The sequence below is a fragment of the Scatophagus argus genome, chromosome 17 (genome assembly GCF_020382885.2).
Source record: "Scatophagus argus isolate fScaArg1 chromosome 17, fScaArg1.pri, whole genome shotgun sequence".
NCBI lineage: Eukaryota > Metazoa > Chordata > Actinopteri > Scatophagidae > Scatophagus > Scatophagus argus.
Genome location: NC_058509.1, coordinates 1,898,333 through 1,922,070, shown reverse-complemented (window position 1 = coordinate 1,922,070; position 23,738 = coordinate 1,898,333). Strand labels below are relative to the sequence as shown.

Genomic DNA, 23,738 nt, shown 5'->3' with positions numbered 1-23,738 from the left:
CTGATTGTATTGTTCTTCTGTGCTGCCAGGATGAACGTGTGTCTGTAGCTTCTTCACTGCAACATCCACATTTGATGCTTTCTAGCGAACCACAATCTGCAACTTAACTGGTTTGCGGATGCATGCCTGTGTATGTGTGTGTTTGTGCATTTGTGCACAGTGTGAGTCCAAACTTCCTAATGGACGAGATGGAAAAATGTTAATAAGCCTAACTTTATGCAAATGTAACATTTAAAACATGGGGGAAGCCAGTTATCAGCTCAGTACTTACCTTCACTGGTGGAAAGTGCCTCACATGTCATATGTGTTTTTTAAGTTTAAAGAGAACTATCAGCCACAAATTCTACAAGAACAGCTACATATGCTTACTGTACAGGCCTCATGATTCAGCTTTTTTTAGAGGATTCAGACTGAATGAATTGGATTTTCAGTTTTCACTCATGACTGTTACTAACCTTAGTTTGTCCCTTACCCTGTCAGCACCTCATCATTAATACTGTAACCCCATGGGTGTTACAGAACGTAACTTGACTAATGTGATGTTTATTTGTTTGAGCAGGATCTCCTGTGGGTTCCTGGGGGCGTTCTTCGTCTATCTCAACAGACAGGTGGTGCTGTTCATGAGGCGGCCCAACGCAATGACCCGCTTCCTGACCAAGTAGTGAGTGTCTTTGTCTTCGTACTCGAGCACTTCAATTTAATGCTTATTATTCGCCAGATGTACACACAGTAAAAACCATACACAGACAGAGTGGTGTGTGGCAGTGCTTTATGTTCTTGTTCCTTTTGCTTTGTTTGGTAATACAGATATTTTCTCTGTTTTCCCTCCCAGCCGGCTCGTCTTTCCTGCTGTGGTAACGCTGGTTATCGCCACCTTGACCTTCCCGCCCGGGTTTGGACAGTTCATGGCAGGAGAGGTCAGAGTTCACGCCTTGTTATCCTCCCTGACAGCCACCCCACAAAAGCAAACAACGAAGTAACGCAAGCAGTAACGAATGTGCATGTTTTAAAACACAACTAGAGCAAAGCTGGGGTATCCAGAGTCCATCTACAGGTCACAATGTGTCATAGCCAGAAACCCAGCAGACGGAGTTTGAGCTCTGATCAGCAGTCTCTGAGATCAGTTTTCCCTTTGGATCCTTCTGGTATCAAACATCATTACAGTCCAGCAGATTTGCTAAACATAAGCTTGTGCTGTGTTCCCTTTACTGATGCTACATCACAGGACTTTTGGGGTATTGAAGTTTTCTCAAACTGTGCCACAGGGAGCCACCAGCATGAACATTCACCTCATGCACCTCAGAGGGACGAACGGCGGCACACTTTGATCTGTTGGTGTGCTTGGATGGATTCACTTGTGAGGTGAAGCTCAAAAGGAACTTGTGTTGTTCAGATTTACAAATCCATTTCAGCACAGTTTGCCCAAAGCTACATTTTCTTCAGTGCTTGACAAAGTGGGGCAGCAGGTTGGGTAAAGTGGGACAGTCATGTTTTTAATAACTCAGATTAGCATTTAGGATGTGAGCTGTACCACCATCAGCGTATTAATGTTCACCTGTGGCCTTACTGTGAGGTCAGCCTCCGTGTTTCAGGGAAGTGAATGGAAACCTTATAGCCTGCTGTGCTGCATGTATGAGAGCAGTTTTAAAGCAACATTATGTCGATATTTTAGTTTGAAATAACAGCCAACACTGTTTGTAATGGTGAGAATGGGGTCTCTGTCGTTGCTGCTTGCCTGTTCTCGCACTGCGTTGGTGAATACGATCTCCTGCCGGCACCAGCACTACGTCTGAAACTGGATCATGTTTTATGGAGAAAATGACGTTGAACTGGACTAGTTAGTAATGTTAGCTGGCTTGCTGTATTTTTTGCTGTTGCACTTGCTTGATGTTGTTAGCCAGATGCTGGTTTTTCATTATAAGTAAACAAACGCTCGTGTGCAGCTGTCCATGTTTTTCAGCAGTTGTGTGTAAGTGCATGGCAAGTCACAAATCCAAACTGCAGCCAAAAAATAAACAGTATTGCTTCTATGTGAAAACTCAGAGAGCCGCGTTTCAACTGTTCACCCACCCAGAGCTAAGAGCTTATCATGTGTTTCGCAGACGCTCAGAATAGACCACTTAGTGTGAACCAGGTGTGTGTGTTAAATGCTCTTGCAAGTGAATGTGTATCCATCTGTGTGCGTGTGTCAGTCAGCAACACCTTAGCATGTTTTGTCTTTTGTCTTTCACACCCTCGTTGTAGAAGTGTCTCACACCTTTATGACAAACTCCCAGTGAGGTGATATGTAAATTTAAATCATTTCACGTTGGAAGATAAATCTATGTTTGACAAACACACCACCTCCAGGAAGTGTTCATATAGCTGCTGAGTGAAATCCCTCTATTCCGGCTTGCCGAGTGTGAGAAGAAGCAGCACAGTGACAGAAGATTAAATGGTATATGAGTTGTGAACCAGACGTGAACCCACAGCTTCGAAAAGGCACAGGAAAGCCTATTATTACATCGAGCTGTGTGGAGGCCACCAGCAGCCTTTCACAGAGCGGATCCTCACGCTGAACGATGAATTTCAGGGCCCCGGTTCAACCTCAGCTCAAGCAGGAAGTACAGAAGTAGAAAAATCGAAATGACGTTGGTGTTGTTTTCCCCCTGCAGCGGCGTTATGCAGATGCGGGAGGCGCAGCGATTTGTGCCTGTGAGCAAATTCAGAGGCATCTATGCAAATGTGGAGCCAAATGGTTGAAGTGAATTAGTCATTCATGAGTCATCTGAAGAGAATGAGTCATTGGACACGGCCACCCGTACCCGTCTGCTTCCAGCTTTCCAGATGACTTCCTGCCTGTTTATCCCACTTGACTTTCTTCCTCCCCTCACTTTTATTTTTGCCTCCTCTTTCTCTCGCCACTCTCTTTGATTTTCCCTTTATTTCCCCTTTTTCATCTATTCATCGTCTTGCATTTTCTTCTTTCCTTCGTTAAGCTTCATCCTTCTCTGTCTTTGGCTTCTTCTCCCTCTTCTTCTTCCTGTTCCACTCTGTGTCCTTCTCACTCCTTTTCATCTTCTTCTACCCTTTAACTTCCTTTTTAATTCCTTTCTCTCCTCATCCTTCCTTTCTCTTCCCACCCAGTTTGCACACACTCGTCTTACCCCCCCTTACCATTCTTTCTTTTCTCCTCCCTCTACCTTTTTCCTTTTTCTGTCTGTTTCTGTTCTTCCCCTCTCTCCTCCACCCTCCCTCCCTCTGTGCCCTCATCCCTCCTTCCCTTCTTTCCTCTCCTCCCCATCTCCAGCTGATGCCCAGGGAGTGCATCAATTCTCTGTTTGACAACTTTACGTGGACAAAGATTTCAGCGACTCCTCCTCCTGTTGGCCTGGGTCGCTCCGCCGCCTGGCTGCACCCTGATGTTAGTGTCTTCCTCATCCTGCTGCTCTTCTTCCTCATGAAGGTCTGTGGCTGCTGGGAAACGTGTGTGTGTTTGGGTGCGTTTGCCGGACTGCATTGGTGTTTGTGTGCAGGTGTTTCCAACTGTGAGTTTAGATTAGGCACGAGTGTGTATGACTGTGTGTGTGTGTGTGTGTGTGTGTGTGTGTGTGCCTGTGCACGCCTGCCTCCACCTGACGTCAGCATCTTCGTCATCATCCTCCTCTTCTCCTCTTCTTTATTACGGTCACTCATGTTTTCCTCCTTTTCTTCCTGTCCAAGGTCAACAGTGCTGGCAGGGTGCCAGCAGTTTTAACATTCATATGTTTTCTTGAAAGCACGCACACACACACACACACACACACACACACACACACACACACACACACACACACACACACACCCTGGACAGTTCTTATTCTTGCTCTCTCAGTTATTATTTGCATCGACATGTACATAAATCTGGTCTGTGTGGTTCACTGTGAATCAGCAGAAAGTTTTGAAATCCCAAAGTGTTCGCGCGGGTGGAAAAATGAACATACTATGAATATACTATATATATATATATATATATATATATAATATACATACTATAAATGTGAATGGTCAAAGCAGCATCAGGCAGCTAACAGAGGTGACAGTTACAAAACTGCCAAGGAGCAGTCTTGAAAATCAGTTAACTCCTGCAAGAAAACAACCAGTCGGCACACGTTCAGACTCATCAGTTGGTTCACAGATGCTATAAAAATGCGAAACCTGACATTCTTTGTTGTAATGTCCACGGCTATTTTTTCCCCAAGTGCAGTAACTGCACCTGTCCATTCAGGTTAATTAATGGTCTCATTTCCATCCAGACACTGTCAGAGTACAGGACTTCATCTGAAAGAAAGTCGTGCTGAGATGGAACTGAGCTGAGAATAATTACACCTGATCCAGAGTCTGATCAGACCCAGACTGAGAGTCTGAGAGGGAGAGCACCAACACTGGCAGCAGCATAAATCCCTGTCCGCTAATGAGAAGGCAAAAGCTGGTAGAAATGTAATAAAATGAAATGTAATTTTCTCTGGTCTTCACCTGCCACAGAAAAAGATTTTTGTCTTGTGATGATTATGACAGTTTGCTTTTTGGACATACTGGACTCACAGTGATGATGGTGATGTCCATATCAAATAACTGATTAAAGCCAACCTTATCAGAAAAATAAACATTTGATCAGACCTGCCTGAAATGACAGAAACGGTCAGTTTGAGTTGAACTGCCATCAAGACATTATGAAGGCGACGGCTGTTTTAGTCTTATGATGTTTCATTTTTGCAAAATCATTTAGAAATGGTGTGACCAGAGCTTCTGAGTTCAAGTGTTTGATGTATGAAAAACCCAGACAAAGTCTGATCTCTAAATACTCCGAGTCCCAACCCGCCCACAGTGTTGGCTGCTGCAGAAAGCAGCACCAAGCTGTCGCTGCCTCCTGTCTGCTGAAAATCTGCAGCTTCTCTGGAGCTCAAGTAGAGAACAGGGAGAAACTGGGAAAGCAGATTACTTGTCTCAGTAAATAGAAAACCAAACTTTTCTTTCTCCGTGGATGTCACACGACACAAAGTTGTGTTCATGCCAGTGTTTGTTCTGCTGTCTCTCTCAGTGTCTGACCGACAGCCGTGTTGTGTTGGCCACCGTCGTCAGATTTCTCAAGCAGGCTGCTTCCTGTGATTACAACTGCAGAGAAACCAGTCGAAAGCTCACATCCTCCCAGCACCAGAAACTGCTCTCAGCTAACTCTGATTTTGACCAGAGAAATGGTAATTCAATAGAAAAACCTTTTAGACTTGATGTCCAAAGATATTTCTGCTCTCTATATAGTTCAGTGTTTTTTATTTTTTAGGGAAGAAAAAACCCCAACATCTTTTAGTTCTTAGACATGTCACAACCCATTAGAGTTGACCTCAGTCTGTTTCTCTGTGCTGCCTGAAGTCAAATTAAGCAGAAATGCTGTATTAATAATCCTATCAACAGATATTATAGCCTGTCACTCAACGTCACACACTGCATTGGTTTAGTCACGGTGTTTCTCAGTTGAGCAGAGCGGCTCCCTGTGGTGAAAACTTAATTCAACCAAAACTGAGAGCAGCTGGCTGGTAAAACTGCTCTCACAGCACACACACACACACACACACACACACGCACACACACACAGTGCTTTTCTGCTTTTCTGTCGCCTTCTGCTGCTGTCAGCTCTTCTCTAATACATGCTCAAACACACTCTGGATCTTCCTGTCTCCTTTACGTGTTTGTGTTCCTCTCTGACTCTGGTGTCTCCTTCTGTCCTACACGAGACTGGACTTTTTCCATTTTGTTTTTCTGTATCCAGCTGGAAAACAAATCTCAGGGATGTCAAATGCTAATAGACGTGCTGGAGACTTTTCAGTGGCAGTTCAAATCAAGTCTCTGACCAGTGTGGCTAAAAATATGGTAATACAAGATGCACCCAATCAGGGTGCAGACTAACAAACCTTACCTGACATACTCGTCAATCTGATGCAAACTGTGTAATCTGTAAAATGGGAGAGTTAAAAGTGCTTACAATCATTTAACTTCAACAGTATATTTTTAAAGGATGTTGTCATAGGGACTCGTTTTACTTGTTTTAAGTGGATCCACCTGCTTATACACCATTTATGACTAAACAAACAAAACAAAATTATTCTTAGCAGCCAAGGTTAACGTGCATTATAATGAGAAAAGCATCACGCTGATGTGCCACACAGGTTGAAACAAGATTTTTAACCTTAAGAAAATGCTCTCAGCTTTAAAAGACTACTGAAGAAAAAGTGTGTGGTGGTGGAAGAGGCTGTTTAGTCTTTATTAACTGTGGATAAACGTCTGCAGACTCGTATGGACGGCGTTTATTTTCTTGTGAGATTTCTCTGTAGTCCCTCACCTCCGAGGCAACAGATGCTAGCAAAAATGAAGTGCTGCTCGGCTTGAGATCATGTGTGTTGTTGCCGAAGGTCAAAGGTTACTCATTTACATAATGTTTGCTAACGAGCGAGCTATCTCTCAAGCACTGAGACGCCCACAAAGACCAGCGAGGATGACTTGAAGTGATGCTGAGCGATTTGTTCGCTTCTAGTTGGGCTCAAACAGAAAATCGAAGAAATGCGAAGCTGAGGATGACAGCTCATACTTAAGTAGAAGAATTAATTAATATAGTAATAGTGGAAATTTGGACTATACTCAATTTTGTCGTTTGTTTTTGTATTTTTATATACCCTTGAAGCAAAACTGACAAGCAGCTTGTTTCTGTATTGGATAGTTAAGTTAGGACCTTTACCTTCACTGGCCCTTCAGTGTTTTCCTGCCATAATCTACCTGTTTCGTAGTTCATTTCAGACCACAACGATAACCATTTTCACTTCCATCTCTGTCTCCGTTATCGCACAAGAACAGGCACCCGTATTTCCTCTCCTTGTTTTCACTCCACATCCATGTTGTTCCCTGTCGAACGGTGGCGCTAACTCGTCAGTGTTTCTCCCATCAGTCTCAGGATGTGTGACGCTGATGAAGGAGTGTGTGCTCGTTTTAGCGCGTTGTGTGTTTCTGTGCGGTTGTGTTTGACTGTCAGGATTAAAAAGAGAGGAGAAGACAGTGAGCGCAGGCCTCTCTGTCATCAGGATAACAGCCATCCTGTGAAAGACGCACTAATGAGTTTTTATCTTGTACCACAGTAATTAAGTTCTCAAACGATGATGACAAGCGACGTGTAGAATAGTAATCTGGACTGTTAAAACGGTAACGCTGTGTTTCTCGCCAATTCCTTCACATCAAAATGAAAAAGCCCAGCATGTGGTGCCTGTGGTGGGATGCTGGGCAAACAATCCCCCTCTCTCTCTCTCTCTCTCCCACACACACACACACACACACACACACACACACACACCACAGCTTGTGTAAAGGTAATCATTACCTCTGATGACTTCTGCAGCCAAGAACAAAGTGTGTTATTAGGAGAGCTATTTTGAAGTCACATTCTGATGAATGCAGAAATTGTTTGGAGACAGAAGTGACATCTGAAGGGTGAGTTTAGCTTTAATTTACACTGCAGAGGAGTTTGCACATTTGATCTTTTCACCCACTCAGTCCTGAACCGCGAGCCGCCCAGCACAGCTCCTGCGCTCTGCAGCCACACAGGAGCAGCTGGTGATTAAGTGCCTTGCTCAAGGACACCCGAGGGTGATTGGGTCTCCTCCCCCATCTCTCACAAACACACACACACACACACACACACACAGATTTTCCAGATTCTCCACTTCTGTTCTCATCAAGCTGTGATCAAATAGGATTTTTTTTTCTTCCAATCAAATGCAAAATCAGCGACATCAAGAGCTCTGTACAAGGCTTTACGTTACTGCTGTTTATATGCACACAGCATCTTAAAGTAATATAATTAATATTAGGTGGGTAAACGGCAACAAAGGAGGTATTACTGAAGATGAAAAGAGGCAGATTAGCTGTTTGCTCCTGAAACAGAAGATGGGCTTGAGTGTTGTTGTCCCCCTGACTGTGGAGCAGTTTGACTGACTCCTTCAGTTTGCTGCTGTGTGCTGTGGCCCTATCAGAAAACACACTTCTCAAACCACGATATGACTGGCACATGTTTTCATATCCTTTCTTTTTGGTGAGGTTGGACATGTGATGTTGCTCCGCTGGAGGCTGCACTTCCACCAAGTTGAAGCCCTTTTTGTTCCTGTGTGTTTCCATCAACAGTTCTGAGTTGCCTTGTCTGAATAGCGTCACGCGTTTCTTGTCTCACAGTTCTGGATGTCTGCAGTGGCGACCACGATGCCCATTCCTTCTGGGGCCTTCATGCCAGTCTTCATACTGGGTGAGCAAAAACATCTGTAGCCTTTATATACTGTAGTTTGGGTTGCATGGTGACGGTTGAAATCATATCCTTGATTATTTGAATTATTGAATGATTGGTGTTACTATTAAAGAGTTAAACGAGTAAAAGAGTTAATATGATTAGCAACTGAAATCTTGATCAGTCAGCGATATCTGAACAGACAGATTTGATGTTCCAGAGGCTCCTGTCTTCTTTAATTTTCAGATTAAATATCACTTTCTTATTATTCAGATCAGCGTTTTAGGAATGCATGTTTAGCAGTTCAGTTGTTGTCTTCGTGGTGTGGGGACGCTTCTGAGCGTGACCTTTACCAGTGCTTCACTTTAAAATATTCATCATTACCAGCCATAAACATCTTCAAATGAATAAACTCAGCTCGAGATGTGGTTTTGTGTGTGTGTGTGTGTGCGTGTGTGCTCTCTATGGTTTTAAAATGTGGCCTTTTGCACCATCACGCAGTACAATTTAGAGCCCGACTGATGCTGGATTTTTTGGGGCTGATTATTGATAATATGGAGAAAAAATGTTGATATTGATATACTGGACAATATTCTTTGTTATTCTTTTTGAAATCGCACTGAAGCAGTTAAGTAAAAGTTCTCTGCACAATGAAATTCTTCCTTTGCTTTCCACAGTGGATGCCGCTAGAGTTAGAAAATTAAAGTAAATAAATAGAATAATTTAAGAATAAAAGATAAAGATAAGTTGTCATAAATAAACAACATTTTTTTATCTTTAACTTTTTGAATTAGAGGAGCTTCAGACAGTTGCCGTTCCAGGCGTTTCTCTCTGACGTGACCTTTTGGATGTAATCCTGTTGGAAGGATTGTTGGCGATTTCTTTCATCAGCCTGTCCACCATCTGCTGTCACTAGAAACTCTGATGACTTTATTCCTCTTTGCTCTGCTGATGAACACAGACAAGTGCAGTTTAGAGACCATCTGTTACATTACTGTATTACATCAGTATTAATGTCGCTGAGTGTATGAACTCTTCTACACTCTCGCTCGCAGGCTGTAGTTACGTCTTGCTCAGGAGCAGCTGAGTCTGTTGCGACACCTAGTGGTAGAATTCAGTATTATTGTTCTGGTCTGATACTGGTTTTAATATCAAACTTTTTATTTTATTTTATTTTTTTTTTAAGTGGGCCCAACTCAAGTATTGAGATACTTTCTTTTGATAGTGTATTTACTTTCAGCAGCTTTAAAGGACACTTTTCAAACATTTCTTTCCTCCTTTAGGAGCTGCCTTTGGCAGGCTGGTTGGGGAGATCATGGCCACCCTGTTTCCTCACGGGATTGTGTTTGATGGCATCCTTTACCGCATCATCCCTGGAGGGTACGCAGTCATTGGTTAGTCTCCCTTTCCACCTCTTAGCAAACCACCTCTTTGCCTTTCAGTTATTACACATGCAGGAGTAATCAGCACCTAATGGCCCTAACGAATAATCATTAATCAGCCCTTATCATCAGGGCTTTACTCTCAGTCTGTCCACCTCCCCTCTGCCTCCTCCCTGTCCTTCCTTAACTGTCAACCTCCTGTGCCCTCAGCTTGTCAGCAGTGGTCAAAATGTCCTCTTCCTTCTCTCCCGTCACTTCTCTCATCGTCTTCCTCCCCCCAACTTCTCCTCCTCCCCTGTCAACCTTTCTCGCCCTCTGGTTGTCACTCGTTATCAAGTTGTCCTCCACACCTAATCTTCCTCATCTCCCTCCCCTTTATTGTCATCCTCCTTCTCCTCCTCCTCTTCATCAGAACATGTGGCCACTTTCCTCTGACAGGTAAATGTCACCATGGGTTCCCTCTGCTGTCCTCACCTCAGCCACTGACCCAGAAACGTGGCCTTCCTTCAGTCCCCCTCTTGTTGCCCTACAAAGCCCATCCCTGGTCTTGATCCCTCCTGACTTCCTACTGCTACTCCTCGTTTTCCTTCTGTCTTTTGTTTCATCCTCTTTATCCTCCTCCATTTTATATTTATATTTTATATATTTTTTGACCCTTGTTTCCTTCGTGTTATCCCACTCTACCTTCCTGTTAATCTATTTTTGCCTTCAAACCCTGTCATGTAACTTTTGTTTGTTCTTTGTCTCACTCCCCTTTTCACTCAGCTGCATCTTCCCTTCCTGTCTAAAATCTATCTGCCACTGTCTGTCTGACTGTAAACTTCCTGTCTTTCTGTCCTTTGTGTCCCTGCTGGATGTTTACATGTTTGTTCCCTGTTTTTCCATCTGAACATTTTTTTCTTACTCTTGTCTCTCTTCTTTAACATCCTTCATCCTTCCCTCCCTCTCTGTCCATCCTCCCTCCTTTCTCATCACCTCATTGTCCCATCTCATGTCTCTGACAGGAGCGGCAGCTTTGACCGGTGCTGTGACTCATACTGTGTCCACGGCGGTCATCTGCTTTGAGCTGACAGGTCAGATCTCCCACATCCTGCCCATGATGGTGGCGGTAATCCTGGCCAACATGGTGGCCCAGGGCCTGCAGCCCTCCCTGTACGACTCCATCATCCAGGTCAAGAAGCTGCCGTACCTGCCGGAGCTCGGCTTCGGGCACATGAGGTTGGTGTTAATGTCACACGGCAGAGAGGTCCTCCTCTGCCACGTGGTCAAAACTCAAAACTTTTTTCACTTCACTTCACTTCAATTTTATTTGCATCTATTCCTAAAATGTGTGTGTGTGTGTCCTACAGCCAGTACAACATCTTTGTCGAAGACATCATGGTGAGACAGGTTAAGTTTATTTCGTCTCAGTCCACGTACAGAGAAGTGAAACTCCTGCTGGACTCCTCCTCACTCAAGTCGATTCCATTGGTCGATTCAACAGGTGAAAGAGTTAGTTAAGAAAAACGGCCTTCAAACAAAATAAAATAAATTCCTTTCATTTCAGAATCAAACATATGAGAGAAGGTTTAAACTGCTTAATGTTTCTGAACAGTAAACTGTTGTGTGTGGTCATCTGAGCCTTTTTTCCTCCTGTTTCCAGAGTCTATGATCCTATTGGGCAGCATTGACAGGTTGGAGCTTCTGGCTCTCTGTGATTGGTGGTTATCACCAGAGAGAAGGCTCCTGATGCAGGTGAGGACTGTTAGAGACAACACTGCTGTTGGTTGGTGTTCAGTGTCTGTGATATGCAGGACAGTCCACTGTTAGTCCACTTTGGGAGTAATTAGCCCCCACAAAATCTGGGTTTTGTGGCTGATTTCTGTCTGCAGGTGTTCATACAAACTTTGTTTTATTTTCTTGTATCTTGTATTGTTTTTGTTGTTAAACAGCTTTGTTGATGAAAATCTATTTGAAGTGATTCAGGCAGAAATGTTCGCAGTCAAGGTAACGTCTTAATGTTCCACTTCCCTCACCTGGACATTATAACGACAAGTGAACTGGTGAAAAGAAAAGCACCGTCAGCTCACCTCACATGAGACGATAAAACACTGGTTTGTACTGATGTGTGTACCTGCATTTGAACTCAGGGCCGGAGCCTACAGGAGCAGAACCAGACTCAGAAACACAGCTGGGAGTCCTTCGCTTTCGTAGATGAGGAGGAAGAGGAGGATGGAGAGAAGGTGGGCTTCTGATTTCTTCAATCCTGAGCAGCCTCCTCAACAGTCCAGTTTTTCACTGCTGGCCATCATCATCGCCGTGACTCTGTAGCCATCTGCCTCAGTTTCAGATAACTAAAAGCAGCATAACTTGTTTGATTTCAGTTTTTGTTTTTATCTCATTTGGAATCAAGTCCCAGTTTACTGTCCATCACCTGTTGTTTTGAGAGGTGCTTTATTGAGAAGTTTTGCGTCGTCACATCTGTCTGTTGTCTGCAGGACAGCCCGGTGCAGGAGGAGAGGAACGGCCCCCTGCCTCCGCCAAAGCCTCAGGAGCCTTCCTCAAACCACACTGCTCCTGTTCCTGGTGAGCTGAGAGGAGTACATATTCAGTTTTTGAGTTTGATCTCAGTGGAGGTGTCATAGTCGGACATGATCTCTGTAGCGGCTTCCTCTGAGGGAAGGCTGGATGTGATAAAAGCATGGGGCAACATCCTTGACTTGCTCTGGTTTGCTGACTGTGTACCACCCACTCGTGATCCCACAGGTCAAGTTTTAGTTGTTAAGTGCTACCCGAACATCTGGTTTAATGTAGAAACAGATCAAGCTTTGGAGTAGCATTACAATTTCTGATCTGTTTTCCTTATCTCAGTTAAACTTGTGAGGTTTTGTGACACGAAGTCGTTGCTGGGCAGCGAAAGCCTTATGGAGCTTGTCATAGCAATATTGATTCCTTCAGGCAGGTTTTGCTGACTGGGGTGAGGCACTCGGTTTCATTCTTTGCTCTGTCTCCCCTGCTTCTCAGAATAATGTGTCATCTGAGATGACTAAGCATTTAGTCAGAGCCCAGATGGTCCACGAAGCTCAAAAGGTTCTCATATGTGTGAAGCACATTAATGCCCAGAGGACACGAACGCAGCTTGTTGGTGTTTATAAAGTATGGAAGGAGAAAGCACAGGAATCAATATAATCATAAGGGACAGTATTATGTTATACAAAGCCACATTAATGCCAATCCAAACAGATCAGATTTATATTTCCACAAATGTTGTGCTCATCTCCGCCCTTAAAAGTGAAATTCCTGTTTGTTTGTCTTGGACCTCAACAGATGTCAAAAGATTGGAGTTGATGACTTCCTCACAGCAATGAGGGAAGGTTTGGCAGCGTGCTCACTGCAACTAACCAGATGGACAGTGTGTGTGTGTGTGTGTGTGTGTTGTGGCACAGTAAACTCCTCAGTTGCCTCTCGCACACAGCAACAGACAGCCTCCCAGTGAAATGGTATCCAGGCAACAACAATAAGGAGTTCTCACAAAAGCTCCATTTTTCAGCGAGGTCTCTCTCACCAGGAGCTTCAAGTCTTTCAAAAGTGCATTTGTATAATTTATTGATCTTCACCCTCTGCGTCTCCCTCTTCACCTCTCTGTCTCTCCAGAAAAAGGTCCTCTACAGTCTGTGAGGAAAACACTCAGGAACCTCTTCACCTCCAAGAGCAGACAGACAGAAGGACAGTCGCAGGTGTGTGTGTGTGTGTGTGTACACTATAGTAAATATATAGTCACTCATGTCTCCACATTAGAACGGTTATTTTCACGTCTGCGTTGGTAGAAGCTGTGGATGCTACCTGTAGAACCGTTCTGTAAACCAGTGATTGTTCAGAGAATTTTCACTAAAATCATCACATATGCAACACAGAGCAACTTCCCTTGCTGTCTGCAGCCTTTCTCTTCTTCTGCACTATATAGACAAAAGTATCCAGACACGCCTCTTCATGGGGCTGTTCCTCAGGGTTTGTGCTCGGCCCCTGACTTCCAGTGAAGGGAAATCTTAATGCTTCAGCACACCAAGACATTTTGGACAATGCTATGCTTCCAACTTTGTGGCAACAGTTTGTTGAAGGCCCTTTTCTATTCCAGCATGACTGTGCCCCAGTGCACAAAGCAAAGCTCCATAAAGACATGGTTGGATGAGTTTGGTGTGGAAGAACTTGACTGGCCCACACAGAGCCCTGACCTCAACCCCATCCAACACCTTTGGGATGAACTGGAACGGAGATTGTGAGCCAGGCCTTTTGGTCCAACATCAGTGTGTGACCTCACAAATGCTCTACTGCATGAATGGGCACAAATTCTCACAGAAACACTCCAACATGTTGTGGAAAGCCTTCACAGGAGAGTGGAAGCTGTTAGAGCTGCAAAGCTGTTTGAGTGTTTACAGTGAGACGTCATTAAAGTCCCTGATGGTGTAAAGATCAAATGTCCCAATACTTTTGTCTATATAGTGTATATTGTAACTGAAGCAAAGCAGGTGACACTTACTGGTGTTCTATGTAATGTAGCACTAGAAATGACTCCTGCATGGACATTAATAGAGCTAACTAATAATGATTAGTTTAATGCCTTTAACTTTAATAACTAGTTCATTATTTCTGGTTCTGACCAGTGAGGGTAGCAGCGTTTAAACGACTGTTCGACTAATCACGTACATCACTAGTAGTTATGGATTTCGGGGGTACAACAGTATACCACAAGTGTTTTGCTGGCAGTGTAGCTTTTGTAAACCTTTGTGCCCTTTTCTCTGTTCAGTTTACGATTTAGAGATGTCTGAAGTGTCCTCAGTAGCCAAGAAATTTTCCCTTGTGTTATGAATCATTGAAATGCAAATAGCCCCCACCCTTCCCATCCATTTGCCAGTGCCATCCCGAAACAACGTCCTCACACTGCGGGGATATAAATATTTATCCATTATTTTTTTGCAGGGTGAATTTTTCATTATGGGGTCTGCTTTCTGTTCAGGTCTATTCACACTGATCTGATCGACATGAATACACAACAGCTCCCTCATCCTCAGACAAACTCCCCGAAGTCGAGCCCTCCTCCAAAAAAAAAAAATCCTTCTCTCATATGGAAATGGGGGAAGCCAGATACTGGAGGTAGACTTATTATTCAGCTTGGCATTGAGCCTGGCTCACAGGGAAAGCAGCACATGTTATCTGTTTATACGTGCAGGAACGAAAACCACATTGAAAATAAGCATTTGCTTGTAAGCTTGCAAGATTAGAATTTGATTTCTGTCGTGCCCACTGCTGTGGCTTGTGAATAACCAGTCTGATTCTCTATTATGTTTTTGGATTCGATCCTACTCCTGCATGGGGATTGTTTTTGCGGCAGCGAGCCACAATTGTACAGCCCTGAATATCAAATAGACTCACAGTAGGAAATTGCCACCAGCAATCAAGCCAAACCATGAGTGAATTCTGGCTGTGAATCAGGTATTTGTCTGGTTTACCAGCCGCTGATGGCAGGTAACCAGACGCTGACCTTTAGAATATTATCTGGCTGCTGTAACAGTGTCAGCATCTTGTTTATTCTTGCATTAGTATAATTGCTGTTGTTGCAGTGGTAATAAGAATACAGCTACACAGAATGGAAAGATGCAATTCCCGATTTTGAACAGTTGAGTTATGAATAATAATTTTAAATATGTTAAACCTTCCCTTTATTTGGGTTTAGCTTACGAGAAAAAGTCAGCTCCCCGCTGCGTTTGGACAAACTGTCGCGCTCTGTTAGGAGGTTGTTGTTATTTATTTTGCTTCAAGGACAGAAGCAGCTGCCTCGACAGCCAGCAAGTGAATGAGGGACGCGTCGCTAATAAATCTTACAAAGCAGGTCACAGCAGGTGTTGGCCTGAATTTCACCTTCTGCATACAGTTTACTCAAGCTGCTGGATGTGCTGTGGGGGGGCGAAAGTAGGGCCACTAACAATTATGTTTGTTATTCAATCTGCCTGGTGTTTTTAGGATCGACTGATTAATTGAGTAGTCTGTAAAATGTCATGAATTTGGTAAAACATGCTCGTTACAATTTCTTCGAATCCAAAGCAAAGTGATGTCTTTAAATTGTTTTGTTCGCACTCTTCATTTACTTTCCATAAAATGACAAAGACAAGACAAGAAATGACAAAGAAGAGCAACAAATCCCGACATTTAAGAAGCTGGAACCAGAAAATGTTTGACACCTTAGCTTGATAAATGGCTAAAAAGACTGAATGATCATCCTTTGATCAATGAATGGACTAATCGGTGCAGCTTTAGGTGAAAGATGAACAGAAGAACCTGGATGACAGCAGCCTGATTACAAAAAAATGTGTTATTGTATTGCATTTCTGTGAATGAGCCAGTTTGACATTTTTAGATTACATTTTGTGTTTTTAAGACGAGGATAAGCAGGAAGTATCTCTGTTGTTGGTTTAAAATGCACAGTACTCACTCATATTTGCTTGTAGTATATTTTATACATTGGATTGCATTACTGTCTTATTAAAGTTGGCAGAAAGACATGAATCTTAATGTGAACGTCAAGTGATCAGGCTGAAGGGAAGTGAAGCAGACTGTAATCTCAGGTACTTCCTCTTTGCTCCCCTCATGTGAGATTCAGACGAGGTTTCCTCAGTTTAGAGGTGACATCCAGCCCGGATCACGGGGACACGAGCGACACAGGATGTTTTCATAAAAGCACTCGTAAACGTGTCTCATCTCTCATCTGTCTCTTGCCTTTTCTGTCTCCAGGAGCCCTGTCCTCCTCCCCTGTCAGACACGATGACACCAGAGGAGGTACGGTAATCACGGAGGGATGAGGGCTCTGCATGGTTTTACACAAATGCCTGATTAATTATTTACAGCACGGCGATCAAACACTCATACACCTGAGTGCTGAGTCACCAAACCTTGAGCCCAAACTGAGTCTCCGTCTTGTGCAGGTAACCGAGGTGGAGCTGCTTTCGGGCCGGCTTGGACGAGTTAAATTTAAGACCATCGTGAACTCGGTTTGAGAGCTGTTTCAGGCTCATCCCGTCACATGCTTAATGTGTAACACGAGGGAACTGACTCTTAAAATATGAGTGAAATCCAGATTTTGAAAATCATCAAATCATGACCTGACGCGCATCTAAAAACATTTTCAGAGAGACTGTGACAAAATGACAGATGATTTAATTAGATTCTGGTTGTGATATGAGCTCTTCCCCTTTTAAACTAACAAGCCTCCGCCAACTTCGCCTCAAATTAACTTAGTTTTTGCCTTTTCACAATTTTTGTTTTCCCCTTTCCGAGACTGTCACCTGCATCACAGCGCCAGAGCGACAGAGACAGCCCCAGCTGAGTGATCTAAGGTTTACTTTATCATCCAGTCAGTCCTGCTAGATCTCAACATTAGCATTCAGGTCCATGTTGGAGTAAGAGATCTGTGTCACATTTGAGGAGACTCAAAATTGGGGCACTTTTTAACTGCAGTGTGAACACAGTCAGAATTATAAATGAGACTTTTTTTTTTTTTTTTCCTGGTTCAGAGCACCAAAACAATATTGTGCCCTCCAGTCCTTTTCTGTCTGCTGCTCTGCCTTTACTCTTTCTGGCACTTTTCCCAAAATGACCCGTAACATCGCCCTGTAAGTTCTACACGAGTGCTGCCCGTGTCGCAGCGGGCTGAGGCGTGTAGGTAAAATCCATAGAGAGGCTAAAAGGTGTCAGACATCCTAAATCTCAGAGAGGGAGCCCGGTGACATGGAAGGACGCCACACGGGGTTTCAAGGTTTTTCACAGCTGCAAAACCGTGCTGAGTTACATCTAGTAGTGGCCACACACGGACACACTCACCTTCAGTTTTCCTCAGTGTTTAACGGTTTATTTAATGTTATGCTGTGCTGCTTGCTGATCTCCACCTCTGGCTGAACTCATACATTTGAAAGGCAGGAGGGATTTTTCCCTTCATGAGAGCGTCGCTGAGCTAACGCCAGCCCGTTCACCTCTGTGTGACCTTGCTTCTTATTTGCCGCCGCAGATCAAAGCGTGGGAAGAGGAAGAGATGGACAAGCCGATGGAAATCGATGAGATACGAATAGACCCTTCACCTTTCCAGCTGGTCGAGAGGACATCACTACACAAGGTTGGTGAGGAAAAATAAACAGGCGTCATTGAGGTCAGAAGTCGTTTAAATCGGAGCCCAACAGCCGTTTGAGTGCACCCTCCTCATTGTCACTTAGTTTCTGTGAAATCTGGGTGTTGGATCGAGACACTGCGGATTTTCTCCCCGAAGGCCTAAAGATGCGTTAAATGCATTTCTTTGCTCAGACATACGCAAAGCCAGTTTTGTGATACTTGGACATTCATTCATTCTATCCCAATCTTTACGTGTCTTTTCGTCACCTCAACCAATCGTCCATCACCAAAATTTTATTTGTAACGACGTAGAGGTAACCAGTGTAAACAAGTCCTCTGTAGCATCAGTCTGCACTGTGTTGCTGCTGTGCTGTTGTGGATGACAAACTAACCAAAATGGGCCTTTCTCATTAAAACATTTCTCTTTAGTGCTGCTTGTGGTCGGTAAAAAGCAACACAACTATGCAGGAATGATATTGTTTGTACATTTAAATAATTAGAAAAATGTGTGAATGTGTTGAATTTGAAATGGCCTCCAAAGGGAAAATGTAGTTTTCTCATTTGTTCATATGACCTTGAAGGTGATTTGAAGGACTCTGTAACCTCTCTAGGTGTGTTCAGTGGTCACAGTGTCGCTCTCATGAAATTAGTATTGATTTATGTTTTAGTGTGTGAAACGCTCAGAGCCACACCTCACTGGAAACAGCAGGTGCATTAGTTCTAAGCCTCTTTAATCAGCAGGTTGTGGGAATCGCTGCTGAAATGGGCTGTATGTTTCCTGTTCTGAGTGTTTTATATTAAAATGTCTCCAGCAACATAAATCAACCTCGTCTGCTTTTCCCGTGCTGTCATACACGGGAACATCTTATTAATCCAACAGCCTCATTTCCATAACTGTCTACTGCAACCTTACATTTGAAAAGGAAAATATCTTAAGCAAACATAAAAACATTGTGAGAAACTGAGGAAATATTGTCCATTTCGTTCAAATTTATCACTCATTACCTCATAACTTGCATGAAATTGGTTGTACGGAGAGCTTATTGCAAAGCATAAATTAAGTTTTGCTCGTTTTGTTTTGGGTTTTTGTTCACATATAAATGGAGTCGAGCTCCTTGAGCAATTGTCAAGTCTTTTGTTGGTGTTGCCACAATCAGCTCCTTGAGTTGTTTACTCGTGTAAAGTCTCGTTCAGCCGAGGATAACCTTGACAGTGGGAGTAATGGCACATGAAAAACACTCAGTGGAGACTTGGATTTATTCACCCGGCGTCGCCCGCATTAACAACAACGTTTAATATTTTTAGACTGAGAGCTGAATCTTATTAACAGAGTTCGTTAGGCCAAACGTTTACATGTGGGAGTTGTGCCTTTTGTTTTTCATTTGTTCAGACACCGCGAGGTAAACTCCTGGTTTTCATGGTGGTAGTTTGTAAAACGTCGGGGGCTTAGTGCGAGGTTAACTGGTGACTCTAAAGGCTAATGGTTGTTTGTGTCTGTTTGTCAGCCCTGTGCCAAACTGCCGACCTGTTCACGGTGCTGCAGCGACTCAAATGTATTAACACGTACCAGCGCTGTTAGCTTTTCTATCATCACATCACTTTTCCTTCTCATGGTAATCCACAATACTCTGCTTATTCACGAGCAAAGGGAGGCTTTGATTTTGGCGGAGGTGCGCTCATGCATACAAAGAGCTCATCTGAAGTGTGACCTTACCTCAAGGAAACACGTTTCTGTCTGTCTGCGGTTCACCTGGAGCCTGGAGCCAGTTCGCTTTCATCTTGGTGTCTAGACAGAGCTGACAGAGAAGCACAGAGCCTGTAAAGCATCTGGATTCACAGACAGATGTAGAAAGGCCGTCCTGGTCTGAGAGGGACAGGTTTGTCATGGTTTGACGCGTGACCTTGTCACTCTGTCTCCACAGACTCACACTTTATTCTCACTGCTGGGGCTAAGTCATGCGTATGTGACCAGTATCGGCAAACTGGTGGGGGTGGTGGCGCTCAAAGAGGTAAGATACTTCACCTGGTTTTCTCCTTAACTCCAGCTGCTGAAGGTCACCCGAAACCAAATGCTAAACAGTAAATTTAATCGAATTCATATTGATGTCCGTCTTCCTTTTTTAATACACTCAACTTTGAGGAGTCTTGTCTGTCTTGACTTTGAAGGAAACAAAGTCCAATTGGTTTTTGCTCCTGATTCGCTTGCTCATAAAGCTTTTTGAATTATGTATGAGTATTTTGATAGTGTAATCAATATTCTGTCTGCGTGTTTCACTTTCAGACTTTCTTTTGTACTCCGTCTTACTGTCTTTCCTTGCTAATTGTCATCCTCTCCTTCCTCTCTACCCTTTTCTTTTCTTTTTCTTTATTTTTCTGTTCTCTCCTTTCTCTCCTCTTTTCTCTCACACTCTTTTTGCTGTCTTTCTGCTTCTGTTCCTCTTTCCTCTTGTTTTCCCTCTACTCTTTTCATTTTATCTCCTCCTGCCTGTCCTCCGCCTCCACCCCCAGCTCCAGAAGGCCATCGAGGGCTCCACCCGCTCTGGCGTCCGGCTCCGTCCTCCGCTTGCCAGCTTTCGCGACATCAGCAACCACAACTCTGTCACTAAACCTCCACCTTCTTCTTCCACTGCTCCTTCCTCCCCGAGCTCCACCTCCTCTCCCTCAGCTCCAACTGCTTCCCAACTTCCTTCCCCTTGCCCCCCTCACCACCACCACCACCACCACCACCATCATCATGATCATGATTGCCCAAACGGTGAAACAGAGGTGTGGGTCGAAGGTGTGAAGAGGGAGGTGGAGGACAGCAGCAGCAGAAGCAGCACAGGTGCCTGCACTTCAAGCCGCAGTTGCAGCTACAACAGCAACCTCACCCTCCCTCCCTCCTCCACTCCTCCCCCAGTGCCGTCTTCGTCCAGTCCTCCTCCTCCTCCTTCACCTTCTCCTTCCTCCTCCAGCCCTCTCTCCACCCTGAGACCTCCACAGGGACTCTTCGAGGGGGATGAAGACAGCGACGATGAGCCAATGGTTTAGATTAGTTGAGAGTGATGGTTATGTTTCTTGTTTTTTTTGTTTTTTTTTATAATGGAAAACTTTTTTAATGGCGTGAGTTTTTTAGTTCTGTTCTTAATTTGTTGCTCTGGTCTTTGGACACCCTTTTACCTCTTCAAGTCAAGTGAGAGTCTCTCTGCTCATTTCACTGACCTTCTAGTTGGTGTTAAAAGCTTTTGCTTTGTCTTGCTCATCCCAAACCTTCAGTCTTTCCTCAATAAGCTCTGGATGTTTATGTTTTTTGATAACTTCCTCCTCAGTTTCTCTTTCTTGTGATTTTCACATAAACAGACTCGAGACAAATTGGTTGAGCCTCACTCACAAAGGCGTTGCTACCAACATTTGCCATTTTTACTATTCACTAGGCGTGTAATTAGGGGTCAGTAATAACTGCTAAGGTTACATGTGTTACCTCTGAATTTTGTTACGTGCTGTTGGTTTAAGTCACTGCACGTCCCGTCAGAACAGCACAGTTGAATTTCAGCCTGCCTGCTTTTTTCAGCCAACATCGCTGATACAACAGCTGATGTTGCCATAGGGAGAACGACAGATTAGCGGACCGTCGAGTCACATGTCCTGTCAGGTTCATCATGTTTCCTGATCTCACAGCAACCCATCTGTTCTGCAAAATCCAAAATATTAAGATTCTGATTTGTTCTCGAGGTGGGAGTAAATGGCTGCTTGCTGTCATCAGACTGGTGCTGACACTGTTTGAAGGAGACGCTCGGACTGAAGCAGCAACACAGCTGTGCCGCGGGATTTAAAAAGCAAAATCTATAAGATGATACTGATGGATGTTTTTGCTTTCTCCAGGATTAGTGTCTTTTCAGTGTACAACATGTCTTGCATATCAGTGTTTTTATGTATTGAAAAGTAATCCAAACCTGTGCTGCTCAGACCAGAACCGAACCCAGTGAACCCCTGCACAGCAGGTCTGCGTTACCTGATCGTTTGTGTCTTTTAAAAAGAAGGTTTTTATCAGATGAGCGCAGCAGCTATTGATTTTTTTTCTTTTTAACTGGCAACAGACCATCTGGATAGCAGTAGCCTAATGGAGCCGCTCAGTCCTCTGTGGAAGATTGGCTGAAGCCCCCAAACGACCTCCAAATTGTGTGCTGACCTTGTGGATGCAGCCTCAGAGCTCATCTCATCACGCTTAAGTTGATAGATGGTGCAGCTAAAGGCGGCTGACGACAGCCAGACTCCCGCCGGGGGTCCTGGAGGTTGTTTTTATCCCACAAGGACGCCTTCCAGTTGGTCATCAAAATCTCACATGAATACTTTAAATCTCTTAAGATTACAACAAAGAAATAACAGAAGCTCCATTGTGCTTCATAAGCAGCGTGATGGCCGACATCGTGACAGTGAGTGACAGCTGACATGTCATCTAAATGTTAAACGAAGATGAAGATGTATGTTGACAGACAGATATTTGCCTGTTAATGCATAAATTAGCTTAATAAATTATCCCATGAGCAAAACTATTTAATTTAGACCTGTCACGATGAAGATTACAGGACGTGAAGCTGCTCATGTGAGACCTCAGCTCCAAAGATTTTTTATTCTGCTGCTTAAGATTTAAAGGTGAAAGTGACTTGACTTCCTTTTTCTTTTCTTTTTTGAAATGTAAAAACCATCAATCAGATGCGTGATGTTAGAGAGACTCAACCACTTTGTGAACAGATGGGATGTAAAACCTTTGACTGAAAGAGGCTAAAAGCTGCATTGAGGTTCAGTGTTGGGTTTGTTTCCTGTTGTGGTCAGCACTTAAGTGACACTTGAGTTGGTGTTCATGTCAAAACTATCACATAACTGAACTTTAAACCCAAAGTTGTCCCAAAATCGCTGGTTCCAAACTGCACTTTAGCCTTTAGCCTGTTAGCTGATGTCTGACTGAAGCTCGTCTCCTCTTCCACTCTTCTTATCTCCTGGATTCAGTTTCTCAGGTGCTGCCTTAAAAGTCTTTAAACCTGCAGATTTAACAGAAAACGTTTTCTTTCTGTCTGTGTGAATTATAAGTCTGTGTGTCTGGTTCTTAAACGGGCTTTTTTTTCCTTTGTCTGTCTGTTCATGTTTTTATTTATTTATCTTTTAGTGGAGTCAATTGTTATCTCCAAATTTACAAAACTGTGAAAGGTGTAGCCAAATAAAGTTTTGTCAGGTGTCCTGATTGTTCACCTTCGTGTGTGACCTTCATTTGTGCAGGAAGGCGTGTAGAGGCAGAGCAGGGGGACAGGGACAGGGACAGTTACTCAGTCACCTGGACCAGGAACTGAACTCAGTCAAGGTAGGGAAGAAATAAATAGAGTTTTGCTTTAGAAATCACTTCATAACTACTCTGAATACATAAAATAACCACAGTGACCACTGAAGTTTTGCTAGTGCTGTGTTTCAGTGTGACCACTGAATAAAGTGTAATAACAATACTATTTAATCATTGGCGACACATTAAAAGCTTATTTAGCTGACTGTTAGATTAAACCTAATTTTAGATTTCCTGTCTGTCTGCGCTTTCTACCTCATATAATTTAGTCAGTAGGTGTCCCCTCTTCTGCATGTCTCACTTTGAAATGAAAGTCATTTTTGTCGTTTAGTCGGTGCTCTTCTGTGCAGTGAGGGATTTGAAATGATCTCTTTTTTTTTTTTTTTTTAGAGAAAACTTTTCTATTACCAGCTTTGGATGGACTCTACAGAAGCAATTAAAGTGACTGAAGACCAGCGTAATTACACCGCATGACTGACATCTCACTTATTTCAGTCTGACAAAAAAATCCATAAGTTTTACATCGACTTTCATTTTGATGGCCGTCCGGCGTTTCCCAGTCAGGTGTCACATCGTCTCATCTGAGGCTCGTGTGCTTTGACTTTGAATGATTTACAGGACATCATCGAGGGAG

The 23,738-nt window shown here is 43.6% G+C and overlaps 1 protein-coding gene across 7 annotated transcripts in view; it reads left to right on the top strand.

Annotated features, from left to right (window-relative positions):
* LOC124074384 (chloride channel protein 1-like) overlaps positions 1-23,716 on the top strand; it is a 40,633-nt gene extending 16,917 nt beyond the window's left edge. For 4 of the 7 annotated variants that reach the window (XM_046417259.1, XM_046417253.1, XM_046417257.1 and 1 more), the window contains 15 exons: positions 560-661; positions 833-917; positions 3,290-3,445; positions 8,230-8,299; positions 9,562-9,672; positions 10,665-10,878; positions 11,010-11,143; positions 11,303-11,394; positions 11,790-11,882; positions 12,138-12,225; positions 13,294-13,376; positions 16,426-16,470; positions 17,696-17,800; positions 19,716-19,802; positions 20,302-23,018. In XM_046417259.1, the coding sequence (XP_046273215.1) occupies positions 560-661; positions 833-917; positions 3,290-3,445; positions 8,230-8,299; positions 9,562-9,672; positions 10,665-10,878; positions 11,010-11,143; positions 11,303-11,394; positions 11,790-11,882; positions 12,138-12,225; positions 13,294-13,376; positions 16,426-16,470; positions 17,696-17,800; positions 19,716-19,802; positions 20,302-20,823 (1,987 nt within the window). In that variant the 3' untranslated portion in view covers positions 20,824-23,018. Of the gene's footprint in view, positions 1-559; positions 662-832; positions 918-3,289; positions 3,446-8,229; positions 8,300-9,561; positions 9,673-10,664; positions 10,879-11,009; positions 11,144-11,302; positions 11,395-11,789; positions 11,883-12,137; positions 12,226-13,293; positions 13,377-16,425; positions 16,471-17,695; positions 17,801-19,715; positions 19,803-20,301; positions 23,019-23,046; positions 23,129-23,494 lie in introns of those variants that run through there. The other 3 variants (XR_006845844.1, XM_046417256.1, XM_046417258.1) reach the window with 3 other exon arrangements.
* The last annotated feature ends 22 nt before the right edge of the window (positions 23,717-23,738 follow it).